This window comes from Xenopus laevis, chromosome 4L, assembly GCF_017654675.1.
Source record: "Xenopus laevis strain J_2021 chromosome 4L, Xenopus_laevis_v10.1, whole genome shotgun sequence".
Taxonomy (NCBI): Eukaryota; Metazoa; Chordata; class Amphibia; order Anura; family Pipidae; genus Xenopus; species Xenopus laevis.
In genome coordinates this window covers 84,555,560-84,573,387 of record NC_054377.1, presented here as the reverse complement: position 1 = coordinate 84,573,387, position 17,828 = coordinate 84,555,560, and the positions used below count along the sequence as shown (strand labels likewise).

The following is a 17,828-nucleotide window of genomic DNA, read 5'->3' as shown; positions in this document are numbered from 1 at the left end:
TACAGCTAGTACATTGTTTGCTTGATTATAGGTCAATGTACTTCTTATTCCAATTAAATGGTTCAGTATATTTCACTAGCCCTAATTCGGGCTATGGGGATATATATCATCATAACTTGCATGATTGTGGGTGTTGTCAGGGTTATGGCTTTCTTCATTACAGGTTGTCAGAGCATAATGGCCTCCCCTCTGAGAAAGAGCAGCTTGCTATATCCCAGTGAGTACTGACATGGAGTTCAGCAAAGGAAAAGGGAATATTGTATCATGCTTACCTTAGGCCCAGACACAGATCAGAATTGGGCAGGTTGGTACATATGACATTGGGGCGCATTGACCAATACAGGCAGTGGTGTAACTAGCAGTTGCTGGGCCAACCACAAAAAATACGGGCCCATTGTGAACAGTAACCCTACACCCACACTGGGGTGGGCAAATTCAACAGTGGCTCTGGAGAGGGGATTTATGTGCATTCAATTCTACAGTCTGGGCACCCATCATCATGCGCTCCGCTGTCTCTAGTCACGCCACTGAATACAAGACAGTAACACATAGCAACAAATCAGTAATAGGAATTTCAATCCACAGTATGCAGGTTTGTAGTGAAAACAAAAATATGCTTCATTGCCATCAGTTAATGCTCAGGTGCAAATTTGCCTAGTAGATAAACGAGCATCCAGCGAGCGACTCATTCATAGGCTTTTTGCCTAATCCCTTCTTCCAGTTCTTGTAAAATAAGAATATTGCCTTCTAAGAAATCTCCACATTGGACAATGCTATGCCCAACTGAAGGTGTTGCTCGTCTTTTTTCTTATGAAATGAAAGCAATAGTCACACACAAGAGTTGTACATCACACACATTTATTGCTAAAATTTATGCTCTAACTTGCCATATAATTTAAAGAATAGTTAAAAAAAAAGCAGAAGTTTTTTTTGTTTTTTTTTTTTAAACAAGCGTCAGATTTAGGGGAACAGTAAAAGTTCACACACTTTTGAAGAGTTAAAAGGAAAACTATAATGTCCTGCAGCGGTGTGAAGGCAGAAATATTCAGAAATGTAAAGGTTGTATATCCACGCAGGAGCTAGGATATTTGCAGTCCCTGTGCTGTTTTCACTAGTGGGTCAGTCTTGACTTGCACTATTACCTTTATGAAGATACACAGCAACCTTCTACTGTACAGCATAACATCTGTATATTTTGTAATGTAGCCAAACTTCACAAATGTGCAGTTTTATAGTTTTCCTTAAGAAATATGAGATGCAGTAACAATCCCATCTTTTACTGGTGTGGCATCTGCCGTATGCCACTAATTACTGTACCATCAACTTCCCACATTTCTAGGCGTGTCCACTGTATTCTGGTAGGGTTTGTTCCCAACATACTGTACATTTAATTCTCTTATGCTGTTAAAATGAGAAAAGCCATCACCTAACACAATTCTGCATCTGCACCCCTAGGATCCAGTAGAATTAAAGGTGATGCATTAGAGTATATTGTATTCCATATCAAAACATATTTACATTTCTTCTGTTCCATTGAGAGAAAAAAACGTGTGTGCTTTTACAAAATATATTGTCTAATTCACTCTTCAAATTGCTCATGATGTTTATCATGTCTATTGTAACATCTAGTTCTACTCACTGCAGATTTAGGCCTAAGCTCTAAAACACTGTTTGTATTGACCAGGAAACTCCCAAGAAATTACTTTATACAATTATTTAGTCAAAATAAATTAAACTGAAAAAAAATCTGCATTAAAATCTGAGGATGTCAGATTTTTTTTTCTTTTTTGCACCATGGAAAGCAAATTTCCTGAAAATAAATTTTCAAAATGACACTAACTTTAAGAAACAAGAGCTAGAAGGCTGCATCAGGTCAGGCTGAAGTAGGCCAAGCCATAAGTCTACTCATCTTTCAATAATTTGAACATATCTCTCAATCCTAAAAGCATACATCCCAAACTGTGAGGCAAATGCTTCTTTTGGGGGTTTAGGTTTAATACCAGAACTACAGCATAACAACAGTCCATAAGATGTTTCTATGTATCCGTTGCTCTAGAAGATCTAGAAGACCAGGCTAGTCTGACCACATGCCAGACCTTAAGCCAAAGGATGGTTGGGCTGCAAAATGGGTTCCTGGACTTTAAAATCTTCTTTAATGATGGGTGATACAAGTGTCAATCAAATAGGGAATGCTAGTTTCTGTCCTTGAAACTATTCATGTACTTATCGCAAAAGAGGTAGACATCAGCTGAATCACACAAGAGCCTGGATGCTATCCTTACTCCAAGAGTATTTTAACTAGGTAATACAGTCTTTAGGGTAGCAGAATACCTTCAAGCATCAATACAAACTTGCAGTTTATTCTCTCAGCAGTTAGCTTTCACAAGTGCTGCAGGCAAAAACATTAAATATCAAAATGAGTCCTGCTTCCTAATGCAAAGTCTATCAAAACAAACCAAAGTGGAATAAGAAGGAAAACAATTTGCAGTTTGAAATATTCCACTGTCAGAACGAGAAGGTTGATCTTGCTCAGCAAAGAAGGGAAAATGTCCCCTTTTTTTTCCAAGGGGAAAGCACACAAGCACCAGTAACACTGTTGGTAAGATGTAATCTGGCTTCAAGGGCTTTTCATGTCCTCACATCTGTTCAGGAGTGGCCCAGTACAAGCACAATAGGCAGCAGGCCGTAGTTTTAGCAAAGAATCTATTGTTTTTCTGACTTGGCTGCCATGATTTGCACTCCATGATAGGACATTTTATTTTAAAGGGGAAAAAGGAAAGAAAATATATATTCTCCAGACTGCCAGAAGAAGAAAACGGTCCCATGTCCACTTGATATGAATTATTTGGCCACAGTTTTATTTTGCTAGAAGCCGGCCTCTCCACCAGTACTTCTATTTTACTCCATGATGGCATGGTACAGGGCTGGCTCAATGTAGTCTTCTCTGTAACGCGAGTTGATGACTCTCTGTCTCTTTACCTCTTGCTTCACTTCCTTTTCTGTAAAGATTTCTGTAAAGCGCATGTCGGATGCAACAGACTATAAAAAGTACAAAAAGCAGAAATGTAGTTGCATTAGAGGAAATTGCAGAAATGTAGTAAAATTTAAAAACAAAAACCATTGATTTCTTACAAAATCAGTACCATCTATTCAAGAATCATGATTGGTACGTACCAGTCGTGACTTTACTTTCTTTGGTAGCTCTTCATCAAGTGTGTACACACCATCACGCTTAACACTCAACTGAGATGCATCCTCAAACTCCACCTAAACCATATTTGTTAGTCAGTCAGTTGGGTAACAATCACCGAGGATTACTTTATCTAGTAGCACATGATCAGTCTTCAAATTATCATTACACTGGCCCTTTTTATTCAGAACTTCACAAACTGACAGTTTATTTGTATAAGCCTGCTGGAATATCAGGGAATACCTACCTGGTACATTTGAATAGTATGGGATGCCACAAACTTGGCACCATAGACCAAACCATCTGTCCAGCGAACTTGCACAACTTCGCCAGCTGAAGGGGGACCCAAATTGAGGCAATCACGGCTCTGCAATAAAAAAAACGTGAAACTGATTAGTAACACAGAAACATTGGAAATATTAACTAAAGGACACTTTTGCCCATTGAAAAGTCCCCCAACCATAGCTATGGCTAAACAAGTTCATTTTATGCCACTGTAAGACATGTTGCCAACCATTTACAGCTATAATCGGGCCCATATGACTATCCCATAGGTGCTCCAGCTCTCTTTACAGTAGCGTAACTAAATTGCCAGTGGGAGGGTGGGGCATTTCTTTTTAACTGGTTCAACACCCAGAAGACAGGGTCTCCAGTAATGTCATCCTTACCACTATATCCTCTGGATACAGATTATCACTGAAGGAGCCATCATCAAAATTGACCTCGTAGAATGTTTCTTTTGTCAGTTTAACCACTTCACATTGGTAGTACCGACCATTCTTGTGTTTGCTAATCACAGCCTGCCCAACCACAATATCTCTGGCTGAGTCGTTGCCCTGCAACAGGAATAAAATCAGATGAGTGGTGATATAAACTCTATTTCTATTTTCCTCTTTTAAAATAAAAACTCTAAACATCATGTTTTGTAACAAATGAAACTATATATGTCTGAAATATTAATGCTCCCGGTCTTTCAGATGGACAGTATTACATTCAGCATTCCACTACATAAACAAATTCTAACATCCAACTGCCACTTCAAACTAAACATTTACATTTGGTACTTTCCATCCACTTTCAATCAAGCACTAATTTACTCCTATCCTCAGCTCTCCTGGCAATTATTGTATAGATGCTACAATTCCTTTTAATAGTCTGTTGACGGTCACCTAATCCATCATTTCCCCACAATTCCATATGTGAGCCCTGCAATGTTGTTTCTGCACAATGTAATCAACAAAACTGTACCCACTTAAGAAACCTAACACTTTCTCATATATATTGGCGCTACATAAATACATAATAATAATACTAATAAAATAGTCATTATTTAAAATTTTTGACACAGAGGAGTGCTCTTCAGCTGGGTCAAAGGCTGCAGAGGGAGCTTAAAACTGATGCAGCAGTGATTTCTTTTCTCTCTTGATTTAAAAAGTTTATTATCAAAGTAGCTTTTTATACAGTTCAACCTCCTTACTCCCTCCTCCAATACATCTAGGAAAGTGTTTCAGATGTATCCAATACAGATTGAGATGACCTACTAGTCTACTGCAGACCGCTATTTTTCTTAATAATGCCAAGTCACATGCTGTTTTTTTCCCTTCTCTCTTTTGGAGCATCATATTGCTACCTAAAACTACCATTCCAAAACCATTGTATTTCTTCTTTATTTTCTCCAGTCCTTCCCACTTCACCTTTCATTCACCTGCACAGAATCACCTTACTAATTACTGCGTCTTTCATCTGCACAACATTGCCCAAATGCCTTAGGTGTAACCAAAACAGTAGTGTTTTATTTTCTGCTTAAAATGAATTCCAACTAATTGATCTCCTGAGGCTCTCAATTTTCTGCTAAATTGAATTCAGACTCTATCACTCATATTCAGTGAGAATTCAACCATTACAAAAAAAAAAAAAAAACCCCTACCCCCACCCCACATAGACCCCCTCCCACCTAGCATAGCTGCCCCCTGGGGAAATGCCCCTAACTTTATACTTACCCCTCGGCTCAGATTCAAGCATCGGAGTTCCACGCAGCAATCTTCCGGGTCTTCGGTAAGCTGAGCGGGAGACTGGCAAAGCGGAGCATGCACAGTTGGAGCAATTTGCTGGTTTCCGCCAACACGAAGACCCGGAAGATGGCTCAGTGGAACTCTGATGCCTGAATCTGCGCCGAGGGTTAAGTATAAAGTTAGGGGTATGTCCCCGGGGGGCAGCTATGTTAGGAGGGAGGAGGGTCTACGTGGGGAGGAGGTATGTTTTTTTTTTTTTGAAAACGGTTGAATTCTCCATTAAGGGACAAGGAAAGTTATATTCACTAGGGTGTGTCAGTATATGTTAAGATACGCCCATGGTGAAAAGAACAAGGAAAGTTGCAATCACTAGGGTGTGTCAGTATGTTTAGACACACCCCTATTGAATCCAAATGCTATTTTTTTTTTCCTTCAGGACTTTGTGCCTTTTAGGAAAAAGTTGAACCACACCAAGAAATAACTGGCACATTGATGCACTGTCATCTTACCTTTTTCTTCAATGCACGCAAACACTCACTATAATGAAGTGACTCTGACCTTATCCACGGATTATAAACACTGAAGTCAATCATATGAAACAAGTAGAAATTTAGAATAACACTCACATCACAGAACTAAGCTGCAACGTTGTGATTAACACTATCATAACTTTTCCCAGGCGTCTCCCCTGCTTGAGCTTGTGAATATGCAGTAGTGTAACATATTACAATTTTGCTCTAATGTTCATGTGCAAATGCCCACCAGTGCTAGGGACACCTGGGAAAAGGTAAATAAAGTAGTGGCTATGTTTTACCCAAAAAAGCACAGATTGTTCATAGAGTCCAAGACTGAACTAGAGACAACTAGCAAATGCAGGAAAGATGGTTCCTAATATACATTTCCAGGGGAAAAAAAGTGAATTCCTTCTTTGCCTTTAAATCCATTTTTGCTACAATATTATTTAACTGCAACAGGTGCTGAGTAACTCTGTTGGCACAATATAAATAAATGACAAGTCCCTAGACCACAACCATTTACAGTCTGTCTTCATAAAACTTTAGGTTTTTTAGAATCCTAATTCCAGCCAATACCATACCTCATTCTGTAAGGCTTTATGTCTGTAACAAGTAATGAAAACCACAAATGGCCAGTCATCTGGTTGCATCATCACACTGGCAGCTTGTGCACAGGAGGCATGAAAGGAAGTAGGGCAGCGCCCATGGGAACACTGTACACAGCATCCAGAAACCCTCTTTCTCCTTTTCTTGCAGAATACACATTTCTGTTGTCAAACAAAATAAATGAAAAATTAAGACCATGCCCTTCAAACACAGAACATCAAATTCTTGGCTTCACTAAGTACCTACCAGTCTAAATCTCTGCAGTGGAATTCTGCTGATATCTATAGGACGCCTCTCAGCAATGTTCACAAATTTTGCTTCTGTAACTGCCACGGCACACATCACATGTACCCACCTAACAAAAACAAGCAGGATTTCCGATGACCAACTCAATTGCAACATTTTTGTACGCAGCCATGTCATCTTTGTAAACACAAATTGTTTTTAATATCAAGGACCGTGCCCCATCTATGATGATGTAATTACAATAAAACAATTTAAAGTTAGTTATATTTTTTTGAGCCACTACTTACCGGTTGTCATTTGCTTTCTGTAGGGCCCCCCCTCTTAAAGAACACAGACAGCAATCCTAGGAGATAATGGTTAAGAAACATGTCAATCCACATTGCAAGAATTGACCCTGCTCTCTGTAAATCTTGAGAATGTGGCACCATATCAAATTTTTTTTTTTTTTCTTTTTGATTTTTAAACCATTTACAAAATGGAGTTTCTTACCTCAGTCAGGGCATTTTCTTCACACCTAGAACACAACCACCCTTCCACAGCTTTTTCTTTGGGGACTCCATAACAGCCTACACAAATAATAAAACGTGTTTAAAGAACGGATGCCGTTTTACTTTGCGAATAGATCACTTCTGTTGTGCCATTGACTCCATATGCAACAAGTAGCTAGGTTAGTTAGTAAGTTGGGAACTTTGGTGAAAACAAATTGCTGTCCATTGTAGTACATATTTAAACACAACGGTACTCTTTCACTGGTTAGACTATTCCCCCACACAAAAAAAAAAAAAAAAGTCTGCAAGTTTCCAGTAGGAATTATGTCAAATACACAGATGTTAAAGGAGACTTACTGGCATGTACACAGACAGAGCAGTTTTTACATGTAATTAGGATGCTAGTTCCATCATCTTCCAGATAAGGAGCAGATAGATTAATCTCTGTGTTACATCCTGTTGTTGTGAAGCACATCTCTGGGATAAGAGGCTTTGTCTTCAGGTGGAATGGAATAGAGCTCGGTTCAGTTTTATTATCTCCTTCACATTCAGACTAAAAGGACAGAACAGCGACAGCTCACATACTGTGTTACACCAGAATATTAACAACACAAATACTAATTATTTGTACATCATTGGCTTTGACATTAACCATCAACATCAACTAATGAAATGTTGTTGGAGAAATATACCCCACTTAAAATAAATGTTCATGCATTTATACATCAAGAATTTTTTTTCCACTGCTGCACATTTCTACCATTTTTCACAACAATCTGTATTCTGTAAATAACAACCTATTCCAATATATATTTATTGATGTAAAAATAGTAAACAATACTTATAACATGGTAAAATATAAACCTTAAAAAAAATTCTAAGGGATACACACACACCAGGAGTTTGTGTCAACAGGAATGTAACTATATAGAAATTGCTGCTGAACAGCAATAAAAAAGTGCAATTCACCTGATGGTATGCCTTGAAAAGCATGCAAATAGAACAGTGAGGTGGCAAAAGTGACATTGCAATGTTGTACTCTTTTTCAGCCTGGAAATTTGGTGGCCGATTCTGCCAAAGCTGGTTAAGGGACTTTGCCCATGTCTCACTGTCTTCAAATTCCTCATCCATCAGCAGCTGCTGATCTGGTTGATCTGCAGTTATAAGTAAAAATGCACTCTTTAGTGTGGTACTTTAACTCTGGAAAATTGTGATTCTCAAGTTGCTTCATGATGGAGAAATATAGTAAACATACTATGAATCAGCTGATATGTATCTAAACAAACGCACTCATCAACTTGAAACTTCTGGGGGGGGGTCACACACAATTCTGTGAATGCCACACTGTACAGCATTACTACAAAAATAGATTGTAGTCAAGGGATGTAATTCCCTATTGAAATATCTGTGTGCTTGTCTCTATTCAGTTGCATATACAGGTCTTCACAAGATAGGGTGTGACTGAAACACTGGATTTTTTTTGGACTTTTATGAAAAGACCTCTTACTGAATCTTTCTTGAATTTGCTTCTATTCATGAAATAGACTTCCTTGACAATAATGGATTTAAAATAACCACTGTTATATAAAATGTGTTTTCTTGGCACTCGTTTACATTGTGAGCTTACCATCATCACTGCCACTATCCTTCATTACCAATGGATGATAACGTGGCAGCTTGGACAGAGGCTGTCGGCGGCTCTTGGCATTTCTGTTTTCCTTTAAGGATTTCATGTGCTTCTCAGCTACCTGTATGAAAGTTGGACAAGAGTTCACAAACTGGTATGTGAGAGAATGGGGCCTATTTTTTATAGGCACAGTGCAAAGATTTGTGCCAGTGCACCGAGGCCCTGCACTTAGAATCTCCGTTGACCAGGAGGTACCGACAGTTCTCTTGCAGCAGTTTGCCTGCTTACACTTTAAGGGATACTGTCATGGGAAAAAAAAAATTTTTCAAAATGAATCAATTAATAGTGCTGCTCCAGCAGAATTCTGCACTGAAATCCATTTCTCAAAAGAGCAATCAGACTTTTTTTATATTCAATTTTGAAATCTGACATTTTGTCAATTTCCCAGCTGTCCCAAGTCATGTTGTAAAGGCAATAATGAAATCCAATATGGATCTCTACACACTGACTGCTCTACAGGGAAACAAACAAAGCTGCTTGAGTTCTACACAGCTGTGAAGTGAAGTGGGGGTTGCCCCTGCCATTTGAATAATTTCCCTGCAGAGCAGCAAGGGCCCGGCTGAAGTTTCCTATCCACAGCAGTCAGAACAAGTAAAACGAAGGGGGAAATTCACTGCATGCAGTCAGGTTTCTTGTAAAAATGGTACACATTTTTTTTTTTTTTAATTAAAGTATACTGGAAATAGGTTTCTTTATTATTAAAGAAAGTAAAAATGGGGTTATATTTTTGTCTTTACATCCCCTTTAATGTTGCACCAGTACGTAATGGATACATGCCCCATTCACTAATTTACAGAAAACGTTGAGCTTTTATTATCAGGAATATCATTTGGGCACACCATCCTAGTGGAATACTGAGATAACCTGAGAAATGCGAGTAGAAAACATGGCAGACTAGACCAAACAAAATATGGCCTGTATCTCCAGTTTCAAGGACATTAATATTTCATTCTCAGGACCTGAAATTCCAGCAAGCAGAATACATATGAACATATCTGGAGCTACACTGGAGCGATCTTTCCCTAATCAACTTCTTTGTCCATACCTCTTCCAGATCATGCTCTGAGAAGCTGGCCATATTGCCTGTTTTCTTCCTTTTTTGAACACTGCCTTGCCCCTTGGCATAGCTGTGAAGCTTTCCAGAACAGACAGACTGTTGTGCATCAGAGTCCGTATCTGATGAGCTGGAGCTGTCTGGGGAACTATCTTGTGACGAAGAAGAGGATGCTGAGCTTTGTGCACTAGTGGAGGGATGTTCTGAGTGAGAGATGGGGTCCTGCTCAGCAAGACTAAAATCTTCAACATTTTTGAGTGTTTCAAAGACTTGTCCAGAAGAGCCTATTAAGTACAGATGTGAAAATATTTTTTACAAAGCCAGTGACAAACAGAAACGCAAGATACATTTTTGGGGATGGGAAGAATTGAATACAAAATGCAGTCTTATGCAGAAAGTGCTAGCGCATAAACCCACATCTTTTTGTTTCAATCAAGTGTCTTCCCCATGGAGCTTTACACCATAGGTCTCCTGTGTCCCCCCCTGGAGATGCCAGAGAACTAAATCTCTTGTCAGCTTGAACAGAGCTGAGCTAATTCTATAGCATTCTAGATCGATTAATAAAAGGTATTTAAATCCCTGCTGAGCTAAAGCATCAATGCACAGGGCTTCTGTATTCCTTCCGATTTATAGTAGACCTAAGCAGTAGCTGATGGTCTTCAAAATGCAGTAAATTTGCAGTTTGCACTCTTGGGACTAACAACGTAATCATATTTCAAGCTGAACTCCAAACAGCATGACATATATAAGATATTACTGATATCACATCAAACAAGACCATGAATAATAAAGCTGTTTTTTGTTGCCTTTGTGGTATCGTGGTGCTACAGTGGCTAGCACTGCTGCCTTGCATAGGTGAGGTCATAGGTTTAATTCCAGCCAGGACACTATCTTCAAGGAGTTTGCAGATGCACCCCAAGCATGTCTGGGTTGCCTCTGTGTATTCTGGGTTCCTTCTACACAGGCAGCTTAACCAAAATGTGTGTGAATATGATAGGAATTGAAGATTGTAAGCTGCCCTGGAAGAGACTAAATTGAATAATGTATAATCTCTTTAAAGCACTGTGGAATATGATTGATCTATAGAAAACAAACAACAACAATCCACCATCTTAGAACTCATTCAACCACGGACATGATAAACAATCCTGCTCGTTTTCAGCTGGTTGATGGACCTGCATGTAAATTCATAGGTTTTGTAATATTCGTAGCTTACATAAATAAGCAATGGATAACATGCCTGGTTCAGTACATTCATCCTGGCTGCTCTCCATTTCTTCATTTTTACCCACACAGGTGGATTCCATATCTCCTGATTCAGAGCACAGCTCTTCCTTGGGAAAGTCTCCATTTCCACTTAGCTCTTCTGGTACCTCCAAACATACACGGTGCCTTTTGGTTCCTATACGGTGTCTAGCCACACTGCAGGAATAGAGAAGAACATAGAAATATTAGAATACATTCACTTTTAGGGCAGAACTACACAGAGTGATGTGCTGTGATGCATTGTGATGCGAGGAAAAACAGGCGACCAGTCGGAGACACCTAATATAATGTAAGTGATAGAAACATCGTAGCTACAAACTACACACAACACGACTGTTGGATAAAATTGCAGCGTGCGACGTTCACATAGTCAGTCGTATCTGATACATGTAGTTTATATTCTACACCTACGACTCTACATTATAAGGATATTATAAGTCGCTTAGGAGTTCCATGACCGCATTAAAAAAAGCATGAAGCCGAAGGCCAAGTCATGGACCAAACTGTAAATAATATCCTTATAAACTGCATGCTCCTTTGTCATATTTTTCAACAGGAGGTACTTATTATAAAAGACAAGTTTCGGTCATGTGACAGAAATGACATCACTAAGCACCATTTATAAGGATAATTTACAGCAGTGCTGTGCAACTTCTGTGGTACCGAGGGCAGAATTTTTCTGGCCTATGTGGTGGAGTCCCGATAACGGAGCCAGTGTTGACCACTCCCATTTTTTTAACCCAGACCCACGTTATCACAAAAAATGTTAAGATGATACGGACATTAATGATAGTAGCACACCAGAAAAAAAAAAAAAAAAAAAAGGTTGATGCTCATTGCAGGGATATGACTCTTATGTGAAAAAGTTTGTCATATTGAGACATCCCTAAAATCCATATGCTTACTTACCACATGATTAATGGCACACACAGGTAGGATAGAGCAGCCAGAGCAAGGAAACTGATCAGGACCACTCTAAGATGCTTACACAAAGGCAAGCATTCAAAGCAGACAAACTTTAATGGAGGGCCACACTAGGGGGGCTGCAGGAAAATATATGCCTTACTTCAGTTTACGGTCAATTGACTATAAAATTACATTCATAATTCCCTGTTGGATTGATTACTTGTTTTACAACGCAAACACAAAAGATGTAGCCTGAATTTGGGAAGGCTTACCTTTTCTTTTGATCCGATTCTGCCTGTTCATCAGTGAATTGTGCAGCCTCTGGAGTGGGAAGAGAGTGGTCAATGACAGTACAATCCTTCCCAGCTTTCCAGAGTTTGTACCGCTCGGGTTGGAACTTTTTTACAAACACATCCATGGAGATTTTTACCATATCTTTCCTACAAGAGCACTGTAAATAGAAAATATGAATAAGTGTAAATTTTCTTTCTAGAGAAGTGCATGCAGAAAACTTACTTCCTGTGTATTGCCATGGGCCAGTCATAGGAATTTGGGCAGTTGCCAAGTCCAAACAGTGATTTGGAAGAATAAAAACAAAAACAGTAGACATTTCAAAATGGTATTGACAAATGTACCGTCCATTTGCACACAGCTTTTTTTACTTGAATTTAAAATATTTATAAATGTGTAACCACAACTGTGGCAAATTGCATGCAACTGTTCTTACCAAAACTGCCTGCTTTCCATATTCAATCCATCTCAGTGTAGCAAAATTTGTAGATTCAGCACAATTAAATCCATGATTAAAGCCAGCATGGTAACCATAAGGAAAGGTGATCATAAATTCTCCAGCCTCTTGAGTGACCTGGAATACAACATTTACCAAAAGCCAAAGTATTAATCAAATTAATGGTTACAAACTTAATGCTCATTGTTTCTACATTCAGATTTTTAAGATTTGAATGTTAAAGCTACACTAATCAAGAGTATAAAGTGTAAGAAGTTAATATTTGCAAAACAGAGTCACTTCCAGCTAGGCATGGTTCGTCGGGACAAAAATGTTGAGGGATGCATACCTGTATGTAAATACTAAGTTAGAAAAATAAAATTAGCGGGCAAATTGTTATGGTTGCACTCCGTTCACGCACCTTCTCAAATGGTATCCCATACTTTTTCAGTATAAATGGTGAGATCAAGGTCATTTTATGACGTAAAAAAGCTTCACAGCTCTGAGCACTTCCAGGAAAGAAGCCTACAGCATAAACACAAGCAATGATAAAAGATAAGTTACTTAGAAGCAAATCTTTGAAGTGTGCATATAGTATTGCAGAGGAAATATATACAACACTACAATTCACCTTAGAATATAAAGCTTCTCAGGGGCAGGGACATATGTTAATGATGTATACACACAGTAAAGCACTGTTGAATATGTTCCCGCTATATAAATTAAGGAATAGTTTAAGCAGGGGCCTGGAATATTGTCATTTTAAAATGATCACTTAGAGCAAAGCCTGAAAATGGGGAACCAAATGCTGAAAACAACACTGCACTTAAGTAGGTGCAAAGGCTTCAATGTGAGCAATCACAGCTTCAAATTTCCTAACCCAAGGCTTTGTCCATCACCAGTTGGAACAGAACTGCAAATTTTATATTTTCCCATCTTACATACCAAAATACGAGCAACTGCCACGTAATTTTACTACATATGGAGTGCTACAGGCAGACAATTTATAAAAACATCCTGCTAGTTAATTTTACTACTCCAGGTGGAAAAGAAATATAGAACATTTTCCCTACCTTTGGCAAGCCTCTCCAGTCGCTTTCCTTGTTCTGGAGGAATGGAATACCTGAAAAATAACAATCCTTTTATTAAAAAAATATTTTACTATCCAAAGCTATTTATTAATTGTAGCTTAATGGCAGATGTTAAGTAATAATACAAGAAGTTAATAAGGATTAATGCACTCAAAATGAATGGATTTACCATGATTTTGGTTCACCAAAATGCAGGTAGTTGATGCTGTAAAGGTCCATATCTTCAGTATGCCAAGCAAAGGACGTTTTCCACATCCCAAAGTATAAGTATGGGGTATTCACTCCTTCTATTGTGATCCCACTCTCTCTTTCCACGGTATCCAGTACTGTATTCAGATGCCCAATGTTCCACTCATCCACATGCTTTCAACGAAAGAAAGAAAGAAAAATGCATTTTACATACAAGTCATTTACTCAGCTAAACAGTATAAAATATAGTAATTCTTATATACCTTGTCATATAAGGAACCATTTACATCTGCTCCATAAATAGGGGCATTGAATGTTAAATTCTTCCAATATTTGCGCTCCAGGTCCTCAAAATCAACATAGCGAGGAGTACAATACCTAGAACACAACAAAATCAAAGGAACAACAATAAGGGGATATTTAAGTAAATACTGTCCACCTCCAGTAACAGCAATCATTGGGGTTGCTTCTGCTGCAGACTATTGCCCACAGCTACCGCAGACGGCAGAGACTGTTCCTAATAACACATTTCAGCAAGTCTAATAAATGAGAGAGGGGCTATGATATTTTCCATTATAGCACGCCTGAGATCAGGCATGTGCCCAGACAAAAAGGGCAGTCTATGATAAACAAATAGGTTTCCTTACCTTAAATAAATCTATATAAAATTCTGAACAAAAAAAAACAAAAAACTGAAGATCGTTCATTAGAATTGTAATACCATTTATTTCATTCCTGTATATGCATAAATGCTTTCTATTTTAATTGATGTTTGTTTGCCATCACCCCCAGGACTCAAATTCCTGGGAATGACACTTTCAAGGAACACCCTAATTTTTGCCTCTACTAGGGCCTGCGATTTCTGATCAAACACACAATATGGTACTTTATAAAGTTGAGCTGCTACACTTCCAGAGGAGCAAACAGGAAGCAGCCACGCTTACAGGGCTCCTTAGTGATTTGGGCCTAGAAGTTTGGGTAGCTGCCCTGACAAAATATGGGAGGAAATTGAGCCTCAGAAATAACATCCCAGTGATTTATAAAAAGTGTCAGTATATTTTTAAAATTAGAATGCAAAACACAGTTGCTTATTTAAAAGTAATAAGTAAAGAATGATAACTGGTTCTGAGACAATCAATGCATAAAGTAACTTTGCTCCAGGGCTTACAGATTTGACCATAACATGACTTGTGTTACACAATGGGCTGAGTACAGTGCATACATAAATAGATAATGCTGATCAGTTATGAATACAGAGGTGTGTGCAATTTAAGTTCTGATATAATTCTGTTTTAGACTTGAATGGCGTTTCTTACTTATCATTGTTCGCAATACGTCTGAATTCTTTGACGGTCATTGGCTTTTTCTGTATATTATACTGTGTGAAGAGCCCGGATTGCCCAGTGACCACCTGCTGAATAGGAGCTGGAATCACAAGATCATCCAAGTCATCGTAACAAGCCCGCGGTTTCCACTCCTTTGGAGGGACCACCTGCAAAAATATAGGGGAGAGATGTTATTGTTGAATTAACTCAGCTTCTGTGTTAATTTAAAAACCACAGTGAATATAAGGTGCATAATAAATGCATTCCAAGCCGTTTGATTTCTATGACGCTTTCCTGACTGTTGGGATAATTTTGCTGTCTGATCTAAAAAATTCAATTAAATCTAATTTTTTTTTTTGTAAGTATTTTGGATTACAGTTAACTGTATTTCTTTTCTGTCTGGGAGTTCGTCTGCAGCAATAAGAAAAACACATGAACATTGTATTTAAATTGCTGTGGGAGAGTTACTAATGTATACAAATACTTTTGCATAAAGATGTACTTTGTATGTAGGACAAAAAAAAAAAAAAATTCACTTTCACTCAGAATATAGAGTAAAAGCAGTAAGCTTGTTACCTTTGCCAGGCCAGCCCGATGTGCCCCTTGGGACTCAATGTATGCTATGTAACGACTGAAGTTGCGGAACTCTTCCATAGTTGGATAAAACGTCATGATCCGCAAAGACGAATTAGGGTTTTCATTCTCTCCAGCCATCTTGAAGCCAAAGGCCTTAGAGGCTTCTCAGAGACTTAGAAAAAAAAAAAGGCTGGGGAAAAAAAACAAAACAGAAAGGCCGATATTATTATAATTATATGTACCTTTAACAGGATTGATCAGCTTCTAACAGTTATTTCAGTTGTTTTCAAATAGTTCACCAGAAATACTTTTTAAATGACTTTCTATTATTTACATGTGACCGTTTTTCTATTATTGAAGTTGAAACATTTTATTTTTTTACCTTTTTTATGTCTTTCTAAAGCAGTGGTGTTCTAGATTTTACATTTAGTGGATACATTTCTTATCTTTGTCCCTGCTGAGCAGAATCTCTGGGTTTCATTACAGGCAGCTGTTAGAATTGATACAATAGTTGCTAATACTCCAGAGATGCTGCTGAGAAATGTATCAACTAATGTAGCAAATTGGTAACAGTTCAGAATCTGTTCCTGGAACACTGAGCTGCCTAACAGGCACATTCCAGTTGCTAAAATGTTTCATTTGCTGTTATTTTGTCAAATTTTGAAATTTGTACAAATGTAAAGAATGATGACTATGTTATATATAACCTTGAATAAACAAGTAAAAAAAAACAGGAACATTCAACTTTAAACTTGGAGAGATTGTAAAAAATGGAACACAATTTAAAAAAAAAAAAAAAAAGTCTTTATTTCTGGTGAACAATTTAAAAACAACGGTGAAAAATAAGTGTTAAGGCTTAACACAAAAAAAAAATGATGGCATCTCTCTTGATTAAATTCTCTGGCTGTCAAAACCCTTATGGTGGTATGTGTAAACCACACAACCGTCACTGAAAGCAGTCCTTGGAGAGACACACCCACACCAATTTGCATTGCTAATTACTAGCAGCTAAAAAGAAAGTATCAGACACCTACACAGATGTGACAGCCTATTGATCCACACCCTCCTCTGTATCGGAGCTCACAACAAGATGACTGATGGTCGGCACCGGAAACAGTAAAGAAGGAGGGACTTCGTCACATCTTCCGCGAGTGATTGGTTCTCAGGAAGATAACCGGAAGCCGCAAACAGGGAAACGTGCGTCGATTTCTTATTGGTCGAACCGTGTATCACGGCTGAAGCCTACTTTCGCTTGAACAAAAGCAAAGAATTGTTCGTCGCGGAAGTGTTCATGCGTGAGGCTTAAAGAGCAGCACTTGTCTGACCTGAAGATCCCAATATCTCGAATGTGATGTTAATAAAATGAAGGCGTGGGCAGTTAAAAGGCAAACACAAGGCAGTCAGGCGACGCTACAGATTTCCCGGCTTGTCACGTCATTGTCCGTTTGACGCTTAGGGCATTAAGGAGGTGTTTTTCCTTCGTTAGTCTCGGTGTTGCTCGTAGCTGGCGTTGTTCGGACTGTCTTTCGTTTTCAATCAATGCGCATGCGCTTAGCTTCCTAATCGCTCCGAACAACAATAGCTTATCCGAATGGGCCGCTAGACGGCCAATGAGAGTGCGAGCACGGTTGCAAATGTAGCAGGAGCTCTGCGGCGATTGGCGGAGAGTGTGTTTGTTGTAGGAGGTGCCTTACACGCGGTTGGCTGCCCCGGGGGAATTGCTGCCTTTATTGTTCAATCAGGCTGATGAGCAGGGCTCCTAACCAGTCAGCAACGCGGGGAGGAGACGCGCAATGCGATGTTTTTCTTTACAGGGCGACATTGTTTCCTTGTTTCGGGGCAGTACAAATCCACGCTCAATAAACTAATAGGCCTCGCCATAAGCGCTCTCTCACTGGAGTGGCCTGTGCTCAGTCGTTGTTTCTTTGTACGCGAATTGCGCCCGTCGTT

General features: G+C 38.8%; 1 protein-coding gene across 1 annotated transcript; it reads right to left on the bottom strand.

Annotated features, from left to right (window-relative positions):
- Nucleotides 1–841: 841 nt before the first annotated feature.
- LOC108714257 (lysine-specific demethylase 4A) lies at nucleotides 842–17,530 on the bottom strand. Its single transcript, XM_018258306.2, has 22 exons — nucleotides 16,913–17,530; nucleotides 15,879–16,068; nucleotides 15,294–15,469; nucleotides 14,241–14,355; nucleotides 13,958–14,151; nucleotides 13,771–13,820; nucleotides 13,119–13,222; nucleotides 12,698–12,835; nucleotides 12,243–12,421; nucleotides 11,039–11,220; nucleotides 9,790–10,082; nucleotides 8,685–8,805; nucleotides 8,027–8,211; nucleotides 7,415–7,610; nucleotides 7,059–7,135; nucleotides 6,857–6,912; nucleotides 6,570–6,678; nucleotides 6,299–6,484; nucleotides 3,859–4,026; nucleotides 3,438–3,557; nucleotides 3,175–3,267; nucleotides 842–3,039 (listed from the first exon to the last, which is right to left on the bottom strand). The coding sequence occupies exons 2-22, from the start codon at nucleotides 16,014–16,016 to the stop codon at nucleotides 2,899–2,901; spliced, it is 3,021 nt and encodes a 1,006-aa protein (XP_018113795.1). The 5' UTR covers nucleotides 16,017–16,068; nucleotides 16,913–17,530; the 3' UTR covers nucleotides 842–2,898.
- Between the last annotated feature and the right edge of the window lie 298 nt (nucleotides 17,531–17,828).